The sequence below is a fragment of the Stegostoma tigrinum genome, chromosome 25 (genome assembly GCF_030684315.1).
Source record: "Stegostoma tigrinum isolate sSteTig4 chromosome 25, sSteTig4.hap1, whole genome shotgun sequence".
NCBI lineage: Eukaryota > Metazoa > Chordata > Chondrichthyes > Orectolobiformes > Stegostomatidae > Stegostoma > Stegostoma tigrinum.
The window spans coordinates 10,646,370-10,673,878 of NC_081378.1; the positions used below are offsets into that span (position 1 = coordinate 10,646,370).

The following is a 27,509-nucleotide window of genomic DNA, read 5'->3' on the forward strand; positions in this document are numbered from 1 at the left end:
AGATTCCACTAAGTCTGCTCTGATGTAAAACCCATCTATTAGGAACTGGAAGCCTTGAATGCTAATTGTATGTAGTGTACAATATATACATTACATATAGTGTATATAATATAAACAATGCACATATATTATGCAGTATAAACTCCAGCAGGTTCAAACTCTGTGCAGATCCCCCGCCAATGATGTAACTCTGTAAATAAAAGCTCGTAACTTAGATTCGATTCCCTACAGTGTGGAAACAGGCCCTTCGGCCCAACAAGTCCACACCGCCTTTTGAAGCATCCCACCCAGACCCATTCCCCTATAAACCCACACACCCCTGAACACTTCCAGCTCGGCGAGCAAACTCACATCCAGACCCTCAACCTGAGCTACAAATCTTCTCAAAACTCGCTAGTCTGGAAAGAAGCAGTTCCTGAACCTGCTTGTGCATGTGTTCAGGCTTCTTTGCATCCTTTGCATCCTCGCTCTCCACTGGAGTCGTACCTGAGGACTGGAGAGAGGCAAATGTAATTCCTCTCTTCAAGAAAGGAAATAGGGAAATCCCCGGCAATTATAGACCAGTAAGTCTCACGTCTGTCGTCTGCAAGGTGTTAGAAAGGATTCTGAGGGATAAGATTTATGACCATCTGGAAGAGCATAGCTTGATCAAATACAGTCAACACGGCTTTGTGAGGGGTAGGTCATGCCTTACAAACCTTATCGAGTTTTTTGAGGATGTGACTAGAAAAGTTGATGAGGGTCGAGCTGTGGATGTGGTGTATATGGATTTCAGTAAGGCATTTGATAAGGTTCCCCATGGTAGGCTCATTCAGAAGGTCAGGAGGAATGGGATACAGGGGAACTTAGCTGCTTGGATACAGAATTGGCTGGCCAACAGAAGACAGCGAGTGGTAGTAGAAGGAAAATATTCTGCCTGGAAGTCAGTGGTGAGTGGTGTTCCACAGGGCTCTGTCCTTGGGCCTCTACTGTTTGTAATTTTTATTAATGACTTGGATGAGGGGATTGAAGGATGGGTCAGCAAGTTTGCAGACGACACAAAGGTCGGAGGTGTCGTTGACAGTGTAGAGGGCTGTTGTAGGCTGCAGCGGGACATTGACAGGATGCAGAGATGGGCTGAGAGGTGGCAGATGGAGTTCAACTTGGATAAATGCGAGGTGATGCATTTTGGAAGGTCGAATTTGAAAGCTGAGTACAGGATTAAGGATAGGATTCTTGGCAGCGTGGAGGAACAGAGGGATCTTGGTGTGCAGATACATAGATCCCTTAAAATGGCCACCCAAGTGGACAGGGTTGTTAAGAAAGCATATGGTGTTTTGGCTTTCATTAACAGGGGGATTGAGTTTAAGAGTCGTGAGATCTTGTTGCAGCTCTATAAAACTTTGGTTAGACCGCACTTGGAATACTGCGTCCAGTTCTGGTCGCCCTATTATAGGAAAGATGTGGATGCTTTGGAGAGGGTTCAGAGGAGGTTTACCAGGATGCTGCCTGGACTGGAGGGCTTATCTTATGAAGAGAGGTTGACTGAGCTCGGTCTCTTTTCATTGGAGAAAAGGAGGAGGAGAGGGGACCTAATTGAGGTATACAAGATAATGAGAGGCATAGATAGAGTTGATAGCCAGAGACTATTTCCCAGGGCAGAAATGGCTAGCACGAGGGGTCATAGTTTTAAGCTGGTTGGTGGAAAGTATAGAGGGGATGTCAGAGGCAGGTTCTTTACGCAGAGAGTTGTGAGAGCATGGAATGCGTTGCCAGCAGCAGTTGTGGAAGCAAGGTCACTGGGGTCATTTAAGAGACTGCTGGACATGTATATGGTCACAGAAATTTGAGGGTGCATACATGAGGATCAATGGTCGGCACAACATCATGGGCTGAAGGGCCTGTTCTGTGCTGTACTGTTCTATGTTCTATGTTCTATTACGGGCAATTTAGCATGGCCGATCCACTTAGCCTGCCCATCTTTGGACTGTGGGAGGAAACTGGAGCACCCGGAGGAAACCCACGCAGACACTGGGAGAATGTGCAAAATCTACACAGACAGTTACCCGAGGTTGGAATCGAACCCGTGTCCCTGGCACTGTGAGGCTGCAGTGCTAACCGTGCCACCCTAAAATTGAGGAAAGATTGGCTCCTGTTCCATCCCTTCCTCGATTGGCTTCCTGAAATATGATGTGCGTAACTAGCTTAAACGCAGTGTAAAGCAAGCTTTTATTTTATAGAACTTTTTTTTTGATTAGTCTGCCTTTAATGGGAAATCCACCCCGTGCACGTCACAGCACTAAGTGAGACACATGCCAGATTACAGGTATATGCCACAGTGTTGGAGTTTATTTTCGGTTTGCTGGGGAAGGACCAGTACATGCTGCAGCTGGCAATGCACCCAGTTTGAGAACAGGCAGGAAAGTAGCAAACTCCAAGCCCAGTAGGTAACATTTCCACAGCTGTGCCGCGTGTAAATTCAAGTGGGGAAAGTGTTGGCCCTATGCTCCTTAGTGGACAAAGGTACTCCTTAGGATTACAGTGCTCCCACCAAAGAGTGCAGCAGCAGTGACGCAACGAGAAAGCGCACACAGCCGATGGATTGTTTAGTTTGTTCCAGGCAAGTCAGTGAACCGCTATTGTAAATGAATTACCAAAAGGGTGAGTCGTAAATAATGTATGGAGCAGCACAAGTTTAAGAGCTGTGGAAAGTATGTGAGATTGACATATGGTACTTAACATTTCCATGTTCAAAATTTATCTTAATGCATTTCAAGAAGTTAGGACAGGCATGAATTTTTCAGAGGCTTTAATGGAAGCATGCTTTTATATTCAAAAGAACAAGTCGTACAACCTCCTTTTTTTGTCTCTTCTTGTATCAGTGTCACAGTTTTTTTTCGCAGAATGTGCATAATAATTGATTTTGAAAGCAACACACTGGACATCCATCTAGGCCCCTTGGCTTTCTTGGAAGAGCTTAATTGGTATGGTAATCATCCGACAATATCTTTCACAGGCTTTCAGGGCATCGCCATTGAAAGTTTCTGTTCACATGAAAAATAAGGAATTGAGCCATCCACTTGTCCAGTGCATTCTCAGAAAGGTGACTGTAGTTTGATAACAGATGGTGGGAAATATGCAGCCAAGTATAGAGCTGAGCTGAGGAGGTAGCATTTCACATTTTGAAGTCAGTACAGGAGCCCCAATGAGCAGCATTTGCAGATGGTGTGTCTCCCTCTTTCTCCCATCATGTCTCCTTCATGTTTTCCTGTACCACCTTGTCCGCTGTGGTCTGGCTCAAATGTGGTAGGATGTCACAGGGGAAGGTCAGGGGAGAATGATGGCTGTGTCAGCTGTTGCTCAGTGGGCAGCATTGCTTTCCCTGAGTCAGACAGTTGAAAGGAGGCAGGGGTGGTGTCATCAGACTAGTAATCCAGAACCTCAGGTTAATGTTTTGTGAACAGGATGGAAATTTGAATAAAACATCTGGGAATAAAAAGTTTGCCTTGAAGAAACATGGAAAATAGGAGCAGCATTTGGCCCTTCAAGCCTGCTGTACCATTCAATATAACCATGGCTGATCATCCAACTCAGTACCCCATTCCCACTTACTCCCCATTCACTTTAATCCCTAATAACTATATCTAACTCCTTGAAGACTTTAAATGTTTTGGCCTCAACCACCACCTGAAGCAGAGGACTCCACAGGTTCCCTACTCTGGTGGGTGAAGAAAGTTCTCCTCCTCCCTGACCTAAATGGCCTATCTCCTAGCATGAGATTGTGATCCTTGGTTCTGGATTCCTCAGTCACCAGGGACATCCATCCCAGGTTCACCCTGACCACTGCTGTTAGACTTTTACAGGTTTCTGTCAGAACCCCTCTCAATCTTTTAAACTCCACTGATAGTGACATGTAACTGCCATTGATTGTCATAAAACAGCCATCTGGTTCACTTTGGGTGTTTTAGGGAAGGAAATCTGCCATCCTTACCCGTTCTGGCCTATTGTGACCTTAGACCCTCAACAATGCGGAGAGAGAAACTGAATTAAAGTCTCCAATCGGGTATGATTCTTCAGTCTGATACTCCAGTGCAGTTCCAAACGGGAGAGTCGCACTGTCAGAGGTGTGGCCTTTCAGATGAAACGTGAGGCCAGACAGGGTCTTGGTTTAATGCTCCCATGGCACTCTTTCAGAGATAGTGAGGGGAGCCGTGCCCATTGTTCTGGTCAACTTATCCCTCAGTGAAGATCGCAAGGAGAGATTATCTCAGCACTATTGGAGCTTGCTATATTCAAATTAACTCTGTTTTTTTCTGCGTCAGAACACTTCATACACACTTCATTGTCTGCACATTATTGCATCTTTCATGACCCAAACACAATGTAAGTCTTTTCCAGTTTAGATTTACCAATAAGGTAATACAATAGTTGTGTCTGAATGAGGTGGCTGTATCTCTAACCCACAGAAGGCTACACACAATTTAAGTTGTTGATAGCTGGTTAAATTCCGCTATGAAGGACATATACATTCTGACTGTACTTATGCACTGCAATGTCCCAGTTTTGAAATCACTATGGCCTGTAACTGGGCTATTAATAGTAAATACCTCTCATCCTTTCTGTATTTTTTATTTCCCTACAGAGCACTGTCTTTCCTTATTTCCCTGGCTGTATCTGAAAAGAGGTCATTTTCCTTGTAAAGTACAAGAATTCCATAAGAAGTACCAGCCCCTTGCCATGTCTGCATACGCACCAGATTTCCCCTTTCCCCTTCGTTTTCATCCCAAAAAGAAACCTACAGTTCCATGTCACATTTTAGATTTTAAAAAATTCTTGGAATATCTGTGGCAAGACTAGGATTTATTTTTCTAATTGCCTTTGGGAAGATGACAGTGCACTGCCAGTTTGGATCATTATAGTCTGTCTGGCGAAGGTACTTCTGTACAATTTTCTAGAACGGTCTCTTCAGAAGAAAAAAGGGATAAAAATCAGTTCAGCTTGGCACCCAGCCACCATTTTCTAAGTGATCGTCCAATTTTCTTAAGCCTCAAAAGTATCTTTGGACCTCAACCCTTCACCCTGGTTTCTTGGCTGTTTCTGTGTATTTGTAGTTGTGCAGTGAAAGGGTTAAGAGTAAATTCTCTGCACCTGGGTTTAATAACTACAACCAGTAATTGTCTCACCGTTATTAGAATTTGCTGCTTTCACAACCCTGGCAAACACCCAGACGACACAATAATTCAGTTATAATGATTTATGACTCTGTATTAAGTTATATATCATAAAGTGCCGTTGGCACTAAACACTTGCGGCTTTCTGTAAGTTTAAAAGAATCTTTTAGATGTGCTACAGTGGAGCACGTGAATTCGGAGGGAGGTGGGTTTAAGCTCTTTCGATTGAATGAGCATGTGTGGAGTTTAAATGCTCTGGGGAGAATTACTGTAATATAAGGAGGTTAGGAACCAATTGATTTTTACACTTAGATGGCTTTCAAATTCACCATGGCGAGGTAATAAGCTATAAAGTTACACAAGGCACATCAATAATGGGCTGCAATGTTCTTTTATGAGTCGTAGCATGGTGCTAACACTAAAACCAGTTAACACACAACAGCTGCCCAATTGAATTCCAGCACAACCCAAACAGTTTGTTTATTATTTATTGTTCTACAGGTTGTAAATTATGGAAGACAAAAGTTATTCGCACTGGTTATTTAATGTACTTAATGCTCATGAGGGCCCTTAGTTTATTATTTCTGTGCTAATTGACAATGCTTTGAACATTATACCAGCCACAAAAAACGGCTTCAGAAATATTCCTCCCACTATTCGATGTGCAACTATGACACATAAAGATGTGGAACATTCTGGAAAGTGACGGTAAGAGCTGATGTGAAAGTGTTGACATCTTCAACAAAACGTATTTTTCTTAAAAAGAGGCACATTGCATTCATATAACGCACCAGATGTTGATAAATATCTCCCAGGATTTCATGGGGGGAGATTGACACTGAGTGAGTGGGTTCATCAAAGGAGATTGGAGGTGTAATTGAAGTGCAACATTTTTTGTGTGGCTTTAACAGCAGGGAGTTGCTCTCTTTTGTAACTCCACAAAATGTTGTGCTTGCTTCCTCTTGGATGGTGCCCAGCAATTCTTCTTCCTGATTTTATTTTTTAGTTATCATTTTATTCCCTGCTTTACCTTCATCCCCACCACAAGCCATTCTTCAGTTCAGAAGACAGGTAAAGAATCTGTGTTGATGCCAATCTTTAGGGACCTGTTCAAGTTACAACTTAACCCTGATTTTCATTGCTGCGCTATTAGCTGCCATGGTTTCCCCTGCCTAGGTCCCTGACTCTCAAATTCCCGCTTAAACTTCTCTGATATCTTTCTTATCTCCTCTCCTTTAAGACACTCCTCAGTACTTCATTCTGAGGAACCTTTCGGTCAGCTATTCTACAACTTCCTTTTGAAGCTGTCATTATCAGCATTTACTTGTTCATCTGTGATAAAGGTTTATTTAATTTTATTTGGGAACTTGGATTCTAAAGTGGAGGGAAATGGGTTTAGCTTTTAGTTCTTTGAAGGTCAGAAATTCTGTTTACAAACAGTGGATCAAAACAACATTTCCAACAAATGAAATGACTTAAGTGACCAGATAAACCAGCTGGTTAAATAATCGCCCAAGTGTTTACTAAATTAAACTTTAATGACGTACAGAATTAGAGGCCCGAGGCCAGAACCAACTTCAGTCCAGAGGAAAGGGTCCATACCAGTGGGGGGCAGTTTAGTTTTGGCAGCTTCTGGATCACGAGAGCTGGAAAGAGATCTTAAGCTGATCTTGCAGTCCAGGTATACAGGGCTTCCTTCATGGATCTCCCAAATTGTCTTATGTATACATTTTTTTTCCTGTTTGTGTATTAATTGTCAATGGAGATAGATTGAATCAAGAAGCGAACTAGACTCTTGGGAGGTGGTGGGAAAAGTCAGCATGCAAGGTTAGGGGGAGAGGGCACTAAGTGAAATTTTCCTTCAGAGAGCCAGTACAGGAATGGTGGACTGAATGGCCTTCGTCTACACTGTAACAATTCAGTGATTCTGAGTTGTGAAACTGTTGGTTTTTGTCTGGGTGAGCAATATGGCTGACATTAGTATGTAGACAGCATGATTACTTTGAATGAAAGGTCCTCCTGGCTTGCGTCCTAACCCTGGTGCGCTGCAGGGAGTGACCTTCATCAAAGTCTGGGAGTTGCATGTGGTGAGAATGCAGCTTCTGTTCTGACAGAAAGTGTTAAGTGACACAAACTTCAAAGGTGCACCAAAGCTCAAGGAATCTCTGTCCGTTTGCAGTTACCTTTCCAAGGCCTCATGGTACCATCCTATTCTCGCATTGAAATTAAAGGTGTTCTGCCTTCAGAGCTTTGCTGATAGCATTCAATGACCTCATGAAATTGTTTTTCACCTCTTGTGCCGTTCACCTCTTGTGCCGCACAGTGTGGAGCATAGGTACTTTTGAGGTTAGCTGTTTTTGTTTGAGAGACGAGTGGAGAGAATGTGTTCAGAATTTTTTGAGGGGAGTTTTATTGTTTAGAGTAGTGAGTTCCTCACAGGGAAACCTGCACTGTGATCACCCCTTTCCTTTGAACTCTTTCCCCTGCCAGATGAAGGTTAATATGTCAGTGATCTGCATTCACAGAGCTGGTCTCTCATAGGTTACCTATGTTAAAGTTCAGCTGATCATGTTTTGTGTTGTTCACCACTGTCCTGTGCATATAATAGATCAGCTGGAAGATATGTCTCAGTCCTGTGCCCTTTCTCCAAACCGTGCTTTCCACAGAGCCAGTGTCTTCCTTCGTTCAGTTGATTTGGTTTACTTGCCTGCAGTGATGACTCTCGGTGAAGCAGATGGACTGAGGCACTGACCAGTTGGGGAGCTGTCCAACCTGAAGTGGCCAGTGGCTAACCAGTAGGATACAGTGGTCCCTTCCACTGCCAGAGACAGCCCATTGCACCCACTCTCTACCCAAAACTAATTAGATTTATCACTTGTGTTTGTTGCCTGCTGTGTTTCTCAGCCTTGAAACTGGGGAGTGTCCTGTTCAAGGAGTCAACCCTGGACAGATGTTCTGGAGACTGTGGGTCGTTCCCACTTGAGTCCAAAGGAATGCAGAGCTTTACATTTGGCACCAGTCTGGTTGCAGGAAGTTCCAGAACAACAGTTTATGCAACAGTTCACCTTTATATTTCAGTCCAGATTTTTTTTAATCAGGTTTGACACACTTGGCATTCAGCTCTCCCTTGGGATATCCAGAAGGCCATGGAACTCTGTGTGTCTGGAGTTAGGTTCATGAGTGCCACAGTATCTCCATATGCTCTTAGGCTCTGCATGTCTAGGAGCCAAACCACCTCAAAGCCATTTTACACTTTAACCTGGGGTCACATGGGATCTAGTTTCCATATGTCACCACAGGAGGCGCAATGCAGAGACAGTGTACAGACAGGAAGAAACTTGCATGCTTGTGTTTTTTCTTTGTTGCGAATTGGCAGTGTAGGCTGGAAACGAGAAATAAATTAGCACAAAAAATCAGGAAACAAATTAACTTTCTTCACCCACCCACTAGACACATGGTATTGACTTGTTAAACACGCTATCTGTTGTTAACAGAGCTCCGAAGAGACATTCCTTAACTTTGACAGCGGAAAGTATTGTTAAAAGAAGCCTATGTCAGCAACTATCAACAGCCGTGGGATCACAATTTGAACCGCCATCCCACCACCCCATGTAACCATCAACTTTAAGGCAGTTAATTGCTGTAAGGACATGATTGGAACAAAACCCCAGGGTTTTTCTGACGTTGCCTCAATAACATTCACGTTATGTTGCAGAAATCTGAAATGGCCACCTCCATTTCTTCCAGGGTGATGTTAACACCTCCTCACAACCTGTGCTTTGGTTTTCAATGGTGTGATTAAAGTATTAATGGCAGATTTGGAATATTTTCTCTCCCTGCCTCATCTATCCCCACTTTACGCTGGTGGATTTATGTTCACTCGAAACAGGATTATTGCTTGCTGAGAATCTAGCTCAGAAAAGAATTGACGGGCATTACTGCCTCTCAGTGTGAACCAGATTGTGCTGGAATGGTCAAAATTAAACCACTTGAGCCAACTTAAACTGTCAATATTCTGCGAATAGTTACCTTCCCTGCTTAGAAAAAATTATGAAGGGAAAGTGGATTAGGGAAATCTTTTCAGGAAGAAGTAACAAGGCTAAGCCTGCACACATTGCTGCATTCACATCAACCTCCCCTGATGCACTGGGCCTTGGATTTCCAAAGCTGCCTTTGAGTAGAGTTTCTAATGTATGATTAAAAGCAATCCCGTAGCCTTTCTGAGCCCAAACAGGCCCTGATCAAGGCCACAAGCTAAAAGCAAAAGCACGCAGAGAAAATCTGAAAAATACTTTTCGTTTAGTCACTGGGAATTAATGAATAGTCATGACAGTAGTTGCATGTCTTTCTGTGCTATCTTTGGCATCACGTGGCTGCATTAAACTGGTGCCATTGTATTTTGTTCTTCACCTGTGGCTGCTCCCGAGAGATCTAAGGTAACGCTGGGTTCCTGTGTGCTTTGGCCAGTACAGTTAATTGCCAACTAGTGAGGTGTGAAAGCACAAGAAAAAGGCCCCCCCCCCTCCCGGCCAATTGCCAGTGGCCTATTTGTCATGGATATGATAGCATCCAATGTATATTGCCTGTTTTCCTGTTTCTGTCACCCTGAGATTACCCTCAGGCTGTCGGGTAGAAATCGAGAGTTGGTGGTCTCAGAGCAACAGCTTTGCAGTGTTTATGGCAGCGAGGGATTAATGTCATGGTGGCACGGTGACAGTCTTTAGTTACTTGCTGAAGCTTGTACTTCTTGGAGCTGCTCAGCACAGAAACAGACCCTCAGTCCATCTCATCCATGCCAACCAGACATCCTAAATTAATCTAGTCCCATTCCCGAGCATTTGGCCCATATCCCTCGAAACCCTTCCTTTTCATATACCCATCCAGAGGCCTTTTAAATGTTGTAATCCACCACTTGCTCTTCAACTCATTCCATACACACACCACCCTCTGTGTGGAAAAGTTGCCGCCTAGGTCCCTTTTAAATCTTGCCCCTCTCACCCGAAATCTGTGCCATCTAGTTTGAACTCCCCTATCTGGGGAAGAAGACATTGGCTATTCACCCTATCCTTGCCCCTCATGATTTTTTCAACCCCCATAAGGCCATCCCTCAACTTCTGACACTCTGGGAAAATAGTCCCAGCCTATTCAGTCTCTTAACCCTGCAACCCCAGCAACATCCTTGTAAATGTTTTCTGCATTCTTTCAGGTTGAATAACATCTTTTCCCTAACAGGGAGACCAGAATTGAATGCACATTTCCAAAATTGGCCACGCCAATGTCCCGTACAACCACAATATGACATCCCAACTCCTATACTCCGTGCACTGACCAATGAAGGCATGCCTACCAATGGCTTTCTTCACTACCCTGTCTACCTGTGACTCCACCTACAAGGAACGATGAGCTTGCACCCCAAAGTCTTTTTGTTCAATGTCACTTTCCAGGACCCTACCATTGTGGGAGGGGGGGATTGGCCGGGTGTGAATGGTGAAGAGAGAGATTGAAAGGACGTCCTTCGTGGAGAAGAGACAAAAATAATTGCAGATGCTAGAGTCGAAGGTAGCTAAAGAAGAAGGGTAATACCTGAAATGTTGACTGCTGCTTTCTTCCAGACGCTGCCTGGCTTGCTGTGTTCTTCCAGCCTCCTGTTTGTCCAGTCTTGGAGAAACTGCCTCTTGATGATCAAGCAAATTCTGAAGAAGGGTCACACTGGACTCGAAACGTTAACTCTGTTTCTTTCTCCACAAATGCCACCAGGCCTGCTGAGTTTTTTTTTCTGGCGGTATCTGTGTTTGTTCTTGAATGTGGCATCTATGAAGAGAACAGACTGACTGCTGAAATAAAAAACAGAAAATGCTGGAGAAACTCAGCAGTGTGCGTGGAGAGAGAAATGGAGTGAACATTTGAAGCCGAGATAACAAAGTGTGGAACTGGATGAGCACAGCAGGCCAAGCAGCATCTTAGGAGCACAAAAGCTGACGTTTCGAGCCTAGACCCTTCATCAGAAAAGGGAGATGGGGAGAGGGTTCTGAAATAAATAGGGAGAGAGGGAAAGGCGAATCGAAAGTGGATAGAGGAGAAGATAAGTGCAGAGGAGACAAGAGAGTTGCAGTGGGAGAGAGCTCCCTGAGGTTCCTCCGGAAGGAGGAGAGTAACTTCTTCAGTTTAGGCATCCCTGGAAGAGGCTTCGCAGTGAGGTTAAAATTTGAAGCCTGATGTGATTCTGCTTCAGAATGCTGATCTAGGTTTTAGCTGTTCATAGTACACCAGGAGCCCATTTGGTCTACAGTGTCATCTATCAGTAGCTATGCACAGTCCTACTGCTGTATCCTCTGTACTAGCTCTTCTGCTGGCAGAAGCAATCTGGCTTCATTTACTGGTACCAAAACCTTTCATCACGTTGAACAGCTATCAGATTTCCCCTTAACCTTCCCAGCACAAAGGAGAACAATCTCAGCTTCTCTCCTCTTTCCAGACAATGGAAGTTCCTAATCTCTTTGCTGAGCAGGAGTTGTCGGTCTGTCAACATGTTTGCAGCTTGTTTTGCTTCCTTTTGAATTTTCAGTATTTTCAATGCATGATTTACTTGTCTTCTGTGAGGCATTAATGCCCACATTGAGTTTGGGAACTGGTGTTTGGTGCTATGCACTTTCTGTGGCCATTGGTTTCGTGGATTATCATAGTTGAGGTTAATCCTGTCACTTCTCAGCAACAGGCCTTCCCCAAAGTGAGCATTGGCTGTTCGGGGAGACCACAATACTTCTGTGATTGCTTTAATCAAGAGAGAGTTTGGAGCTGATTGCACCGTTCACTATATTGCGAGTCCTAATATCCAACAATGTCATGCTTTCTGAGGTGTACCATCTGTTTTGGTGTACGAACCTCAGTAACCTGTGTCTGCACAGGAAGCTCCCATCGACAGTGAAAATGCCCAAAACACCCGAGTTAGTGAGTGAAGTATTGGCCAGAGTTCCTCCCTCCCTCCCCCAGCTGTTGAGTATCAGTTTGAGTTATGGGAAGAGGCTGGACAGTTTGGGAATTTTTTTAGTGGCTGAAAGGTAGGAGATTGAGGGGTGACCTTACAGAGGTTTGTAAAATCATGAGGGGTATAGATAATATGAATGGCAGGTGTGTTTTCCCTAAGGTGGGGGATTTCAAGACAAGGGGGCATATTTTTACTGAGAGAAGAAGGATCTAAAAGATATGAGGAGCAATTTTTTTGACAGAGTGGTTCATGTGCGGAAAGAATTTCTAGAAGAAATTGATGGATGTAGACACAGTTACAACGTTTAAAAGATATTTAGATGAGTCCATGACTGAGAAATGTTTGGACGGATATGAGCCAAGCGCAGGCAGGTGGGAGTAATTTAGTTTGGATTGTGCTTGGACTGAAGGGTCTGTTTCTGTGCTGAATGACTCTGCCTGTCTAATTGTACAAGTCCCTAGGTTTTACATTCACCTGAAATGGCGAGTGCAACTTAAACGTTAATGTCTCCTTTGAAGGACAGCACCTCCAGTTGTACATCTCTCCCTCAGTGCTACACGTCAGTGTAGATTATGTGCTAACATCCTTGATATGGGGCTATTGTAAATTGACGCCATGCTGAGTAGGATGAGCAGGCAAGCGAAGGTGTCCTTCCTTTGTTGTTTTCAGTACCTGAACAATTTGCCCAGAACGCACGTTGTTGATTATTCCTACGACCTGGTTCTCACCAAAAAAATCTGACAAAAGCTGAAATTGAACAAATTAGAAGCTCTTTGGAAATCCAGATATTGAAATAATGTGGTTGTGGTGAATCAGGCTTCATGAAATTGTGAATTGTGATGGCCTGTTAGCAACGTGGTCTCAGTCATACTCTGTCAAAAGTGTACAACAGAGACCGGCTGTCCTCTAGCAGCGACCAGGTTGCCAGCTACAGTCAAGATAATGCTCGGAATTCATGTCAGCTTTCAATCCTCACTCCTGGCGTTGATTCCTTGAAAAGTACGACGTGGCTGATGGCTTTTTAACTACGATACAATCAACATGTTTTTAACAGAAATGCATTTTCCGGAATTGTTGAAGTCTCTGTGTGTTAACACCTGGGGAAAGCTTCTTCGAAATGGTCAGATGTGTTTTCTTTGGAGCCATATTTAAACAATATTGCGATGTAAATCAATCTTAAAAGGATGTCTCATCATAACAGTTGTTGAGTCATTTTGACATCCTTGTTGTTATTCAGGCTGACTTTGTATAATCTGCGGAAGAGTGTTTGCACGTCGCAGGAATGTGGCTGATGGGTGATTGCAGAATTATTACAGAAGGCAACCCTTGAAGCTTATCATGTCTAGACCAGCTCTCCAAATGAGCCTCCTGTTTTAGTGCTATTCTCCCACCTTTTCTCCAGAACCTTGAACACAGAACAATACAGCACAGGATCGGGCCCTTCGGCCCTCCAAGCCTGTGCCAACACATTTTCCCCTTCCATACTAAAACTGTCTTCACTTACAGGATTGCTATCCCACTGTTACCTTCCCGTTTGTGTATTCGTCTTGGTGTTTCTTGAATGCTGCTACTGTGTCTGCTTTCACAGCCTCCTCTGGATATGCGTTCCAGGCACTCACCACCCTTTGCGTGAATAACTTACCTCACACATCTCTTTTAAACTCCATCTCTCTGCACCCTGAGCCTGTGTTACCTTGTCATTGACCTGTCCACCATGGGGAAATGGCCTCAGACTTTCCACTGTATCCATGCCATTCACAATCAACTTCTATCAGGTCATGCATCAACTTGAAAACAAACCCAATCTCATAGAATACTGTTCAACCCAAGAAGGCTACACTGCCCTTCCGAAGGGCATCCCACCCAGAACCATTTCTCATGTCTAACCTAAAGACCCCTGGGCACTATGGGCAATTTAGCATGGCCAATCCACCTACCTTGCACATCTTTGGATGATGAGAGGAAACTAGAGCACTCAGAGGAAACCGGTGCAGACATGGGGGAGAATTGCAGACTCCACAAAGACAGTCGCCCAAGGCTGGAATTGAACCCGGGCCTCTGGCGCTGTGAGGCAGCAGTGCTAACCACTGAGCCTCTGTGTCTGTCCAATCTTTCTTCATAGCTAAAACCCCACATACCCAGCAGCATGAAGGTAAATCTTTTCTGTACCGTATCCAAAACATCCATATCCTTCTGGTAGTGTGGTGAGTGGAATTGTATGCAATTGGCAAAACCTTTGCAGAAAACCATCAGCACACTCAGTTAACCTGTCATCCCAAGACTTGAATCCTTGACTATAAGGGAGGGATATAAATGCTCCATCAGTCAGGAATCAAAAATCTCCTCCAGTGTAAAATGTTAACTAGGAGCTGACAACCCCAATGGAGGGAAATGAAGCAAGTGTATTACTCCCACGCTAAGTGCTATGACTGCAATGAAAGGTACATTAGAGAGTTGCCTTTGACTGAATAGTACCTAGTGAACTGACACTTATGGGAAATATCATTTTATTTCCATTATTTCAATGGGAATGGAAAATTTTTCTGCGTAATGTACAATGGGGCACATGAAGACTCAATTATACTGTCTTAACTTCAACATTAAGTAGAGCTGTGTGATAGTGCAGAAGCAATGGTATATTTAAACGTTTCTATAGCAAATGGTAACAGTTGTCGTTTTCTGCTGTTCTGACTGGATGGCACCAACAGTCTGGAACGGCAATGTGTTATCGTGGAGGAATCTCTATTATACATACGGCTTACCCATTTAGTCTCTCTTGTTTGCTGAGAGATGTTGTCTCATCCTCCCAAAATGTTCCCTTGACATCATTACTTCCTTCAATTGGCTACTGTTCACATTTGAGCCTAAACGGACCATCCATCCGTAAACACAAACACCAAACTCTCATTCTAGCTATTTCCCGTCAATCTGGTCAGACACATTATGGCACACGTCTGGAACAGATTGGACTTGAAGTCGCACCTTCTCATCCAGGGATAGTAACACAACCACAGTACCACGAGCCTCAAGGTGATTTGTTTTTAAATTAAGACTGTTATCCTAATCAGCCAGTTGATGACACACTTCTGGAGCTGGTGGGACTTGAACCCAGGCCTCTTGGTTCAAAGTTAGAGAGATTACCACAAGAACCTTGACATGGTGTTCTCACCTGATATATTTTTAAAAATTGACATGTTAGGTGCATTATTGCACACCTCTGGAGCTGGTGGCACTTGCCCCAGGCCTCCAAGCCCAGAAGTTGAGACACTACCACAATGTCACATTACCACTGTGCTACTCTCATTCTGTCCTTACTCAAAGGAACACATCAAACCAATCAGGTGTTGGAAACCTGTTGATGCTCCCGGCTGTTGCTTCAATTCCCGGCCGTGGGAACTTGAAAGCAAGTGTATCGCTTTCCATTTAAGTGTGAAAGTACTTTGGATGTAGGGGACAAGGGGAAAAAAAAACTGGCAACCGCGGATATCGTGAGCAAACTCAGTACAAACCAGGGAACAGACCTGATCTGTATTTGCTTATGTACTCACTACATTAACCACCACATTCCTGAATTTTCAGGGAAGCAAGAGCCTGTAGTCTTGATTGAAACTGTTAGCATTGATATGGAGCATTGAAGCACCGATGTGTATGTCTATGTAGCGATAGAAGGTAAGCTTGATACTTTGCTCCACTGAGTTCCTGATTTCAGTGAAGCGGTGGGAAGTGACCAGGTATATTACCACAGGGATAAGGGAGAAAGAGATTATTTTTTTCCAGAAGAAGTGCTAACACTTGTCACATGCACACATTCAGCCAAGCTGCATCAGTGAAAAGTTAATTAAAGCTCCTCACCCCTCCTGCCCCATTAAAATCATTTGCAATCCCTATTTTTCCTGCACGAACCAATTTTCATGCCACTGCTGCATAGAAGTGATGCTAATTGTGTTGGAGACCTGGGAACAGCATGATTTATTGCACCAGGATCACTCTGGAGAATGCAGATCCAAAATCAATTGCACTCCATTGTATTATCAAGACTCAGAGGTCTGTTGCTATAGTTCCCTCGCTGTGATGACCCTGAGAATGTTATGCCAGCCACATTGCAATAACAACAAAGGTCATTTTTACTCTTTGGGTTATTTAGCCAGGTCAGATATCTTTGTAAATACAAATGGAAGGAACTGTGGATACTGGAATTCGGAAACAAAAGCAAAAGTTGCTGGAAAAGCTCGGCAGGTCTGGCAGCATCTGTGGAGGGAAATCAGAGTTAACGTTAACTCTGATTTCTCTCCGCACGTGTCGCCAGACCAGCTGAACTTTTTCAATTAATTTTCTCACTTGGGTGCATGAGTGATTTAGCAACTCATCAGTGTTTCATGCAGAGCGCAACTGTAGGTTAACATCTGCTTCCAGAAGTCATACAATCGTTCAGCATGGAAACAGATCGTTCAGTCTACCTTATCCATGCCGACCGAGTTTTCCAAGCTAAAGTAGACCCTTTTTCCTGCATTTGGCCCGTATCCGTCTCAACTGTTCCTGCTTATGTACCATCCGAATGAATTTTAGATGTTGTAACTGTACCTGCATCCACCACTTCCCCAGGCAGTTCATTCGCATACACATCACCCTCCGTGTGGAAAAGTCACCCCTCAGGTCCCTTTTAAATCTTTCTCTTCTGACGTCAAAAATATAGCCCCCCGTTTGAACACAACCCCCCCCAACCCACTCATGCCTACAGAAAATACCCTTCGCTATTCACCTGACCTGTGCCACTCATGATTTTATAAACTTCTATAATGCCACCCCTCAACTTCCTGTGCTCCAGTGAAAAAAGTCACAGCTTATCCAGCCACTTCTCATAACTCGAGCCCTCCAGGTAACACTGGTAACACTCCTGTAATTCTTTTCTGCACCCTCTCCTATTTAGTAAACTCCTTCCAATAACAGGCCAGCAGAACTTTTGTTTATCTGATTTCTTCTGTGTCTCTGCGTGCCTAGTGTACTTCAGATCATAGGTTGACACTGAGTGGGTGATTTCACTGCTGTGCCTTGTCTGTACCAAAACTTGTAACAGTTTGTGGTGTGGACGTTGGCACACTAGATGGCAAGATTTACTGTCAATCACTGATCTCGCCCTTGTAGGAATGTCTGGGCCAGTGCATCAGGAATTCTAACCAAAGTACCAATCTTCCCAGTGCTTGGGAGTCTGATTAAAACTGTTCACCAACTTCCTGTGCTTAATGAAATGCTATAAAGTTGCATGCTATTTGTCACTTTGCCTGACAAATTTAGTATTTGCACCTCAATTATGGAAGCATCAGCAGAAGATCCTTTGTCTAAAGAGTGCAATAAGGGAATTGTAAATAAACTTAACATGAACAGGTCGATTAAAAATCTACAAAATGGAAACATTTGCAGAAATATGTGTAAACAATTTGGAGTGGGACTAATTCAGTAACTTTTTATAGGAGCCTGCATGGACATTATAGACTGTTTTGACCATCTCCTGTGGTATATGATTTTATATTTCAATCTCTCGCTCAATCAGCAGGTCCATGGTAGATTTTCCATTTAAAGGTTGTCCAGCTAACTTGTCTCTGTAGGTATTTAACATCTACAGTAAATTAAAATGAACAAGATGCATGTTATTTTGGTAGAAATATTCGACCTTCCAATGCTTCCTGACAATGAGAGACATTATTTTCCGATTTGTCTAATTAGTACCATATCAGTTGCTACTAGTCCTAAACTGGGTTATGAGTCAGTTTACCTTCTGTATTGAAATTCGTGTGCAGTATGTGACCCTCTGGTGTTAGTATGTGTCCTGGCTCTCACTTCTCAACATTGCTATTCAGGCCCCTGAAAAGCAGTCGCTTCACAGTTGAGACATGACAGCACTAAACTGGGCATGAGCTGGGCATAGTTTGTGTTAAATGACAAAAAGAACAAATAAAGGTAATTTTAAAAAAATAAAAGCATGACATTACTTACACCATGTTGTGATGCCAGAACAACCAAATCTGAGACTTAATTACGTTACGAAGGGCTTACTGCATTGTTGGAAGTACAAATTTTGAGATCAGCTGTTAAACCAGAGGTCCCTGCCAGACTGTTCTTTTGGTCCAGGTGAGCATTAACAATCTGACAGCACCACTCACTAAGAGCAGGCCTCACCATCAGCACTCCCTCAACAAATAGCCATATGTCCTATAGCTATTTATGGGGCATTACTGCCACAGAGCAGCTGCTATCTTTGCCGACATTACAACAATCAGTGCACTTCAAAAAGTAATTCATTTTGTGAAGTGCTTTGAGACAAATCAACATAATAAGCCACTAAATGAATGCATGTGTTAGTAATCTCCTGTACAGAATGAATCCTGGCCGGGTTTACTTTGGTGAGGTGGAATCAATTAAATTTCTCTTGTTGAAAGTGCCTCATACTGAGGGGTGTAGAGGGCAGCCCCAATTGTAATCAGTGCTTGGAGAGATCTGAAATAGCGTAATTTTGATTGCAAGTGCAAATGGGACTCAGCTGATTGAACCCAGAGGGTATAATATGCAGAGCTGAGAGTTTAAGAGCTGCTTTTAGTTTTTTGTACCACCAGGCTTTGCTTTTTATTGGAGGTGGAAGGGCATGGTGCTGTGCTGTTCCACCCGTTGATGTATCCATTTGTAGCAAGAACCCCAGGGGAGAGCCCACACTGATGAACCTGTTACCGAGGATGTGCTTCATTGTGTTGGGGATTGGGGAAAGAGGAGAAGAAATAAAAACTAAACAGCATCTGTAACAGTAATCCCATTGCATGTTAGCTCACCAGAAACCCACAGCCTCTCGTAGAGGCACCGTGTCCAGATCATAAAGCCTAATATTTCGAAAATAATTTGGACATTTTTATGAAAAATCAATATTGAAGTCTTGGTTATAAGTATAAGTCCTATTCCAGAGAATTGAGGCTAAGTTTAGGCTTCCTCATCTGTGCCAGGGAGAAAGGCATTGGTGAACTCTGGGTGCTTTCCTTTGGGTAAGGTGTTCAATTGAAGCACTGTCTTCTTTCTCATGTGGAAATAGACACTCCCATTGCCACTATTTGGAGAACATCAAGAGAGTTCTCCCTCGTTTTGTGGGACACTGTTCGTTCCTTAATCAGCATTGGCGAACGAGACTACCTGGTCCTGGTTGCTTTGTTATTGGTGAGTTCTCTGTCTCTCTCTTCCACTTTTTCTGTTACTCTGTCTCTCACTTTTTTTCTCTCTTTTCTTGCCTTCTCCTTTTCTCTCTCTTTTGCTCTCCATTCTTTCTTTCTTGCTCGCTCTCTTTCTGGGCCATCCTTTCCTTCCTTATTTCTGTGCCCTGTTATGTGGTCCAGTGGGAATGTCCATTAAATTTGTCGGACCTCGAGCGATGATCCCCTCCACAGCCATGTCTAAGAGCCTTGACTGTATGCTACAGCAGGCGATCTCACTGCAGGGCACTCCCCCAGTCTGGTCAGCAGCTCCTGGTGCCTTTCCCTCATGTGCATTCATCGTGTCTGCCTCATCAGACATACCGAGCCCTGCTCTAGCTCAGTGTCACTACTGGTTGGTTCAGAACGAGACAAGTGAAGCTGCCAGAGGGCGCTAGACCGATGAGATGGTGATGCATTCCGTCGGAGGATCACCATGCCTTGGGTGAAGAGCAGGGCTGAGAAGGTGAGACCATCGCAGTGACTTCAGCAGCTGCAGGAATCAAATCCTTGCTGTTGGCATCACTGTGTCACAGAAGCCAGTCACCTGACCGACAGCCTGGGAATTGATGCTGCACCTCTCCTGTTCAGGGTGATACAGCTGTAGTCCAAGTATTGCAGCATCTTCAATCCATGCAACTGGAGGTTACAGAACCCACTCATGGTTCATCAGGGACTGGAAGTCCAACAATACTACTATCTGTGGGCAGGGCCATAGAGATCATTATTATTAATAATATCAAAAACTCAGCATTACCAGAGTCATGGCCTTCCTTGGGTGATAGTCTGTGTGGAGTTTGTGCATTCTCCTGCTCTGTGTATGGGTTTCCTCCAGGTGTTCTGTTTTCCTGCCACAATCCAAAGATATGCAGGTTCGGTGGGTTGGCCATGGGAAACTGCCCGTAATGTCTGGGGTTGGGGAAGCCATGGGAAATGCACGGTTACTGAGATAGGGTAGGAGAATGGGTGGGATGCTCTTTGAAGACCTGATGGGCCAAATGACCTCTTTCCACACTGTAGGAGTCTGTGATATTCTGTTGAAATGGGAATATTGTGTAGTCTTCAGCTGTTTATTTTTTAGTGTTGGTAAAAACGTTGTCAACATTCTTAACAGCTTTGCTTAGTGGTGATTGCTCTGCATCCAGATGGTATTGCTACTGAACGGTGAGTAGCAGATTAAAACAGCATCATATTAAACATAAGAATAGAAAGGGACTTAAATTGTAATAAACATCATGTTGCATGCTTTCATCTGAATCCACAATTTTTGCTCGGCAAGATCTATATTTTCCACGGACTAGCGGTTTGATTTGCTTCAGGGGACGTCTGTCTGAGCCACTCAGACTCAAGTGTTTGGATGTCTAATATTGGGTTTTGTGTACACAGCAATACAGAGAAACACCATCTTTCCATGCGGGCTTATACGTGCTGTCAGTTTCATACCTATTGTCAATAGAGATTGTACGCTCCATCACTCCGTAATGTTGTGTTGGCTCACCAACAGTTCCCTACTTTTATATGTACCTATACTCACTGCCCCTAAAGGGGGTGGCTCAGTGAGCACTAGCAATGTTGGTTAATAGGGATCTTTTGGTTTTGGTGTTCCAAAGTCTCATTTGGGAAATCTTTTGCTAACTCTGAAGCTATAAGGACACTGGAGCTTCAGGACTGCAACGATGAAGTGCCTACAGTCTGTTTGTTTCATTAAATCATGGCACTATTGATTGTTCAGTGTTTCACATGACCAGCGAAGCTGCACTCAAGAGAGAAGAGTTAAGTGTTTTATGAAAACAAAGCTCAACATCATTTGGAGTATAATACCCAGAAACACTGTGGTAATTTTGCCTGGGCTTATTATTGTTCTTTTGTTTTTTAATTTGTTCTGCAAAAATCCTAATTCTCCAGTGGCTCAGCCCATTATTACAAATCCGTTATCAAATGACTATGTGGCCCATTCCCAATTTGCTCAGCAGAGGTGCTGGCCTGTTGTATGTGCTTGTATTTTCCTGTTGTGAATATATTAGTCAAGTCTGTTCTACAGTTCTGTGCATAGTGGAAACGCTACAACCGGCCTGTGTTTCGAGCCAACTACAGCAAGGATCTTTTTGCTGTGTTAGTGTGTGCTTGTACGCTTTGCCGCTGAGGTCAGGGGCAAGTCCAGTTATGACAGCTCCCTCATTGCCAACCTGTGCCACTCATTCCCCTCTTGTTCACTACCTGAGCTTCTGTGTGAGGAAGTGATTGAGGTTCCTCCAAAACAACTGGTGATCACGGAGTTCCTGCCATTAGAACAGCAGAGACAAAATAAAAACCAGGGATTCAGACTGAGCCCACTTAATGTCAGAAATCTGAAAAGAAATTGCAGAAAGCATGGGAGCACGCAGTGCATCTATAAGAACAATGAGAGGCATGCTGTGTCTTTCCAGCACAATCTGTTTTTATATTTTTTTTTTACGCTGCTTATATTGTCTATCCTAAAGCTGGTGATATTTTCATATGTGAAAACCTGCTTCAGAGAATGCAATAATGCAGAATGGTTATTGCTTGGGAACATGGATATGCCTGTTGTCGGAGAGCACCTAGAACATTCAGAGCTGCCGGATATTAAATCCTCCTAATCACACTTAGTCTTTAATCATTTAAATAAGACATAATGGATGAATCATCTCAGCCTAATTACTCCCTGCATACACTGGTATTACTTCAAATGGAGTCTGGGTTTTGAAAGGTTGTTGCGGGGGGATGGTGGTGTTGGTAGGGGAGTAATGTCTGCTAGGCTAATGAGTTTTATATATGTGTCTATTAAAAACATGAATTTGATTTTCCTATCTTTTAAGTTTATGCATTTTTTTTCTTTTACAGGCTGTTGTTTTGTTACGTTTTACACAAGAAAAGCTGCACTTGAAGCACAGAATGCCCTTCACAACATTAAAACTTTACCAGCGGTGAGTGGCACTGATTTCTTTGTTGCTCAGACAGTAACAGAGGCTCAAGGATTTCCTTCCATTTTTTGGGGACCTGGTCTTTCTTTGGAATAAAGAAAACCTCAGTGTGACCTAATTATAGCTTTCAAGGTCACTGAGGACAGAGAATGTTGCTCTGAGGGATGGAAGTTAAAAATGAGCAGCCTGAGTTTTGATGGCAATCTACTCACTGTACGAGTAGCAGGCATGTGGAATAAATAACAGGAAAAGGTCGATGCAATATAAATTGGATGAAAAGAAAATTCAGATGTATTAGAAATGAAAAGCATTTCTGCAGGCCGCAAGGATTGAGGGTAGATGAAATTCTCCTTCAATAATTCCACCAAAAAAATTAGGTACTTTCAAAAGGAGACGAGTCAAGTTCATATGAGAAAAGGAAATAGGAAGATAAGCTGCAAAGCTGAGGTGAGGTTTGTGGGAAAGGAGGAGATTCCTGTGGAGTTGAAACAGCACAGACTTGTGTCGAGTGCTCTGTTTCTGTGCTGTACTTACTACGTAACAGTTCTTTTACAGAGTATTGAACATGCATGTTGGGAAATCCAGTTTTAAAATTGCATATTTGATGAGCATGAAGGGTAGGGCTTGTACAATGAATCGTAGGGCCTTGGGTAGTGCTGTAGAACAGAGGGACCTAGGTGTGCAGGTACGCAATTCTTTCGAGTTTGTGTCACATGTAGACAGGATGGTTTAAAAGGCGTTTGGCACGGTTGCCTTCATTGCTCAGTCTTTTGGGTATCAGAGTTGGGACATTATGTTGAGGCTGTACAGGACATTGGTGAAGCCTCTTCCGGAATACTGTATCCGGTTCTGATCACCCAGTTACAAGAAGGATATTATCAAGCTGGAGAGGGCTCAGAGGAGATTTACCAGGATGTTGCCAGACATGGAAGGCTTGAGTGATAAGGAGACGCTGGATAGGCTGGGACTAGGTTCACTGAAATTTCGGAGGTTGAGAGGTGACCTGATAGAACAAAGAAAACCTCATAGAAATTTATAAAATAAGATAACGGGAACTGCACATGCGGAAGGATCCAAGATAACAAAGTGTGGGGCTGGATGAACACAGCAGGCCAAGCAGCATCTCAGGAGCACAAAAGCTGACGTTTCGGGCCTAGATCTCTGATGAAGTGTCTCGGCCCGAAACGTCAGCTTTTGTGCTCCTGAGATGCTGCTTGGCCTGCTGTGTTCATCCAGCCCTACACTTTGTTATCTCAGATTTGATAGTAGTTGTCTTTTCGCTACGATGGGGATTTTCAAGACTAAAGGGCACATTTTTAAGGTGAAGAGGAGAGAGATTTTATAAAAAGACATAACAGGCAATTTTTTTTTACACAGAGGGTGGTTCGTGTGTGGAATGAACTTCCTGTGGAAGTGGTGGCTGTGGTTACAATGACAATGTTTAAAAGACATTTGGATGGATACATGAATAGGAAAGGTTTGGATGGATATGGGCAAGGATCAGGCAGATGGGACTAGTTTAGTTTGAGATTATATTTGATATGAACTGGTTGGACCGAATGGCCTGTTTCTGTGCTGCATGACTGTGATTCTGTGACTCCATAAAGAAGGATTTTGACTTCACTGTCGAAGTGACTGATTTAAGAGCTGGCCACCCTTAAAAAGCTGTGAATTTACAGGGCATAACAGTTTCTACCTGCCTTAAAAATTCTTATGGAAGCTCTCCAGATGAGATGTCACGCGCACGTTACCCTTTAGCTAGTCTTAAAATGGTGATTATGGTATTCGTTAGACACGTGGTCAACAGGTAATCCATGCCTAGAAGGGGTCTACTCTGGAGCTCTACTCCTTCCCTCTTTGACAAGCTACCTAGAAATGAAAAGTGAATTCTTCTTAAAACAAGTCATAAACTTGATCCAACGATAAAACATTTCAACCATCAAACAAAGGTTATATTGCCTATAAACTGTAGATATTTTAAAAGCTAAAATTGAAGTGCTTTAATTTAATTACATCAGCAAACTGTAGCAATATTTAATAGAAGATGTGAAATGAGCATCTGTTTAGTGTGCCCTAGTGAAGCCACAGCAGTTGACACAGGAGTAGATTACAATTCTGTATGAGTGTGCCAATCGGAATTAGATATTTTGTCAAGCGTTTCCTCTGAGGATGGAAACTCTGCTTTGATTGCTGCTATTCTAATCAACTGGTGTGTGATGCACATTACAATATATAGATGTGTTCAGGAAACACATTGAAGAAGTACATTCAATTTGTGCTTAAATGGATTAATGAATATCTTGACATGCTGCTATGTATCTGAGATCTGACCATAACCAGAGAGGTTTAGTTGCCATCTGAGCTGCTAACGGCCACAGTTCAGCCATTGTAGATGGGCTCCTGAGTGATGACAGCTACTTGAAAATTGGTGGTTAGTAAATTACTTTGAAATTTCATGCTCCAGTTCAGAAAAGTCTAAGGTACAATGCACAGCTTCCTTTCTTAGAGGAAGATATTTTGCATTTCTGGTGCAGTGCACTGCCTGGAAAGTGAGGGAGATATGCTGGATACAAGTTGTTAACTTAATGTTAAATATACATTGTTAGAAAGATGTTTCATATTTAATATTTCTTGCAGACTTCAGTTTTGAAGGTTTGTGGAAATACTTCATTAAACAGGTCATTGAAAGTTCGCTGTGGACCTACTGGAATTTTTTTAATGCACTTTCCTACAATTGTCGTGAAAGTTATCAATTTTTACAGCTCTCCCCCCGTCCCGCCGGCTGGGGCTATTTGGATGACGCTGATTAGAGAGTGAGATAACAAAGTGTAGAGCTAGAGGAACACAGCAGGCCAGGCAGCATTAGAGGAGCAGGAAAGCTGACGTTTCGGGTCTGGACCCTTTTTCAGAAAGTCCAGACCCAAAACGTCAGCTTTCCTGCTTGTCTGATGCTGCCCGGCCTGCTGTGCTGATCCAGCTGTGCACCTTGTTATCACAGATTCGCCAGCATCGGCAGTTCCTACCGTTGCAATTAGAGAATGTTTGGCCTGGAATTAGTTGAGGAACCAGAGCCCTGTGAGAAAAGGCTGCCCAGCTGGTATCTCTTAACTCTGAAAGAAGTTCCTTGTTGAATTCAATTGTTCTGTTACTCATCTCAAAGAGATAATGAAGTAACTTCTCGATATTGTATATCATGAGCAAGCTGTGTCTGCCAGGATTCCAGGGACAGCCATGTGTGATGAGTGACTTGGCCGTATGTGCCAGAACATCAGAATGATATACTTTGGAATGTCCTATGCTTTATCTTTATGCTTTCAAGACGAGCCCTAATGGTCAGAAATCGTTTCCCTTTTTTTCTTTAAGTGAGCCCATGAAAAGAGAGAAATCTATTTTGTTTCCTGTTTTCCTGAAGTGTGTGCGTTTTTAAAGTTGCTAAAGGGATAGATATCTATAGTCTGTACGGCTGGCTGGGTATGATAACCAATTATTGCCACTTTATTAATGAGAATTTGCTTACAAAGTAGACAATATTTGCATTTATCACAGAAAACTAATTGATAGATCCTCTTTATTTTTGAAACAAAAATAGAAGTTGCTGAAGAATGTCAGCAGATCTGCCAGCATCTGTGGGAAGAAAGCAGAGATAAGATATTCAATTGGCCTTCTCAGTCGAACAGTGGGACTAGAGTGATATGCACTCCTCCAGCCTCGATTGTAACAATATATGTGATATGTTCATTCTGTATGCAAACGAAGAGAGAAAAATTGCAACCTTTCTGATAATTAAATAACCTGATATGATTGTACTGTATCAAATGCCAATCTTGTAATGATTGTATGATGATCAGTGTGTGTTCAGTAGTCTTTCCCATCTCCAAGAAATCTGTATCAATACCTCATGTGGATCTCAGCTAGGAAGTGTCCTTGCTTGTGTCTACACTGCAGTTTGCCGTGGGGCCAAATGAAGATGAAAATGCATTAAATCCACCCACTGCAAACTCCACAGGGTATATCACAATAAACCGACAGATCCAGGGGATTGATTTCAGGGCTGTGGGCAGGATTGTGCCTTGTATCACTGAAATATAATGACATAAATCATTTTTTGGCATACGCAGACTGGCCTTCAGTTTTCTTTTCATTTATTCATTGATGATGTTGTTATTCCATATTTTGCTTGTTTTTACTGGCTCTCTCTTTCATTGAAGTTGTTGTTTTGAGAGCCAGTTTTGGGCTATTGGTCTTACACTCTGCTCAGCAAAACTAGAAACTGCAGAATAACTTTTCTAACTAGTGTAGCTAATTTAACTCGTCGCCAGAAGAAGACCCTACATTTCTGCTCTGCCTTTTAAACATGCAAGGAGACGTTGTGATAGCATTGAATAATCTGGGTGGGAGGAAGCTTGTTTGAAGAATGAACACTGACATTGACCAGTTCTCTTGACTGGCCTGTTTCTGTGCTGTAAATTTGCTGATTTATCGTATTCACAGGATGTTCCAAAATACACTGCAACAGATGTGTTACTTATTGAAGTGCATTGTGCAGTGCAGCGCTGCCCCCAGTTTGTGTGCAGCAGCATTCCATTAGTAAAAGATTGCCTGGTCCCAGGGACCATAGAGTTGTTGTCTCATTAGCGAGGGATGGCTGGTGGTGAGTTTAGCCTGAGGCGAGGGCGAGGTTGAGAAGGCAGGATGACATCGATGGTAATCTCAGCCAGGACAGGAACTGAGCCCGTGGCTGTTGGCATTAATCTGCAGCAGAAACCAGTTATTAGAACGCCGCCCCCCCCCCAAATCATTCCACGAGTACCGAAAGGCTGAATGACCATATAGAGTTTGAGGCATGTTGGAGGAAGGAGGACTGTACCTGAGGACTCCTAGATCATTAGCCAATTCAGTAAAGTCTTTTTTTTCCCCTTTAACAGCCAGCTGACTCCTCGGTTTAATGTACTTATCCAGATTCCCCTTCAAGGCATCTCTGCTCTTCGGCAATTCCTCATTGGAGTTGCAGAGTGGACATCTCAGCATCCTCTGGGTAAAGCAATTTGTCATAAATACTACTATGGACTTTTCCAAAATGGCTCTTTCCATTTTGGAATTCACCACAAGTGGAAACATCTTTCTCAGAAAACCACTTCGCTACTTTGAAGAGCCTATTCCCATGACCTTTTGGGTTTTTTGTCCCTGAAACAAATGGAACCCTGCA

General features: G+C 43.2%; 1 protein-coding gene across 30 annotated transcripts in view; it reads left to right on the plus strand.

Moving 5' to 3' along the window:
* Nucleotides 1-27,509, plus strand: part of celf2 (cugbp, Elav-like family member 2) — a 910,164-nt gene that overhangs the window by 753,900 nt on the left and 128,755 nt on the right. For all 30 annotated transcript variants that reach the window (XM_059654470.1, XM_048554197.2, XM_059654471.1 and 27 more), the window contains one exon: nt 22,224-22,306. In XM_059654470.1, the coding sequence (XP_059510453.1) occupies nt 22,224-22,306 (83 nt within the window). The remainder of the gene's footprint in view (nt 1-22,223; nt 22,307-27,509) is intronic.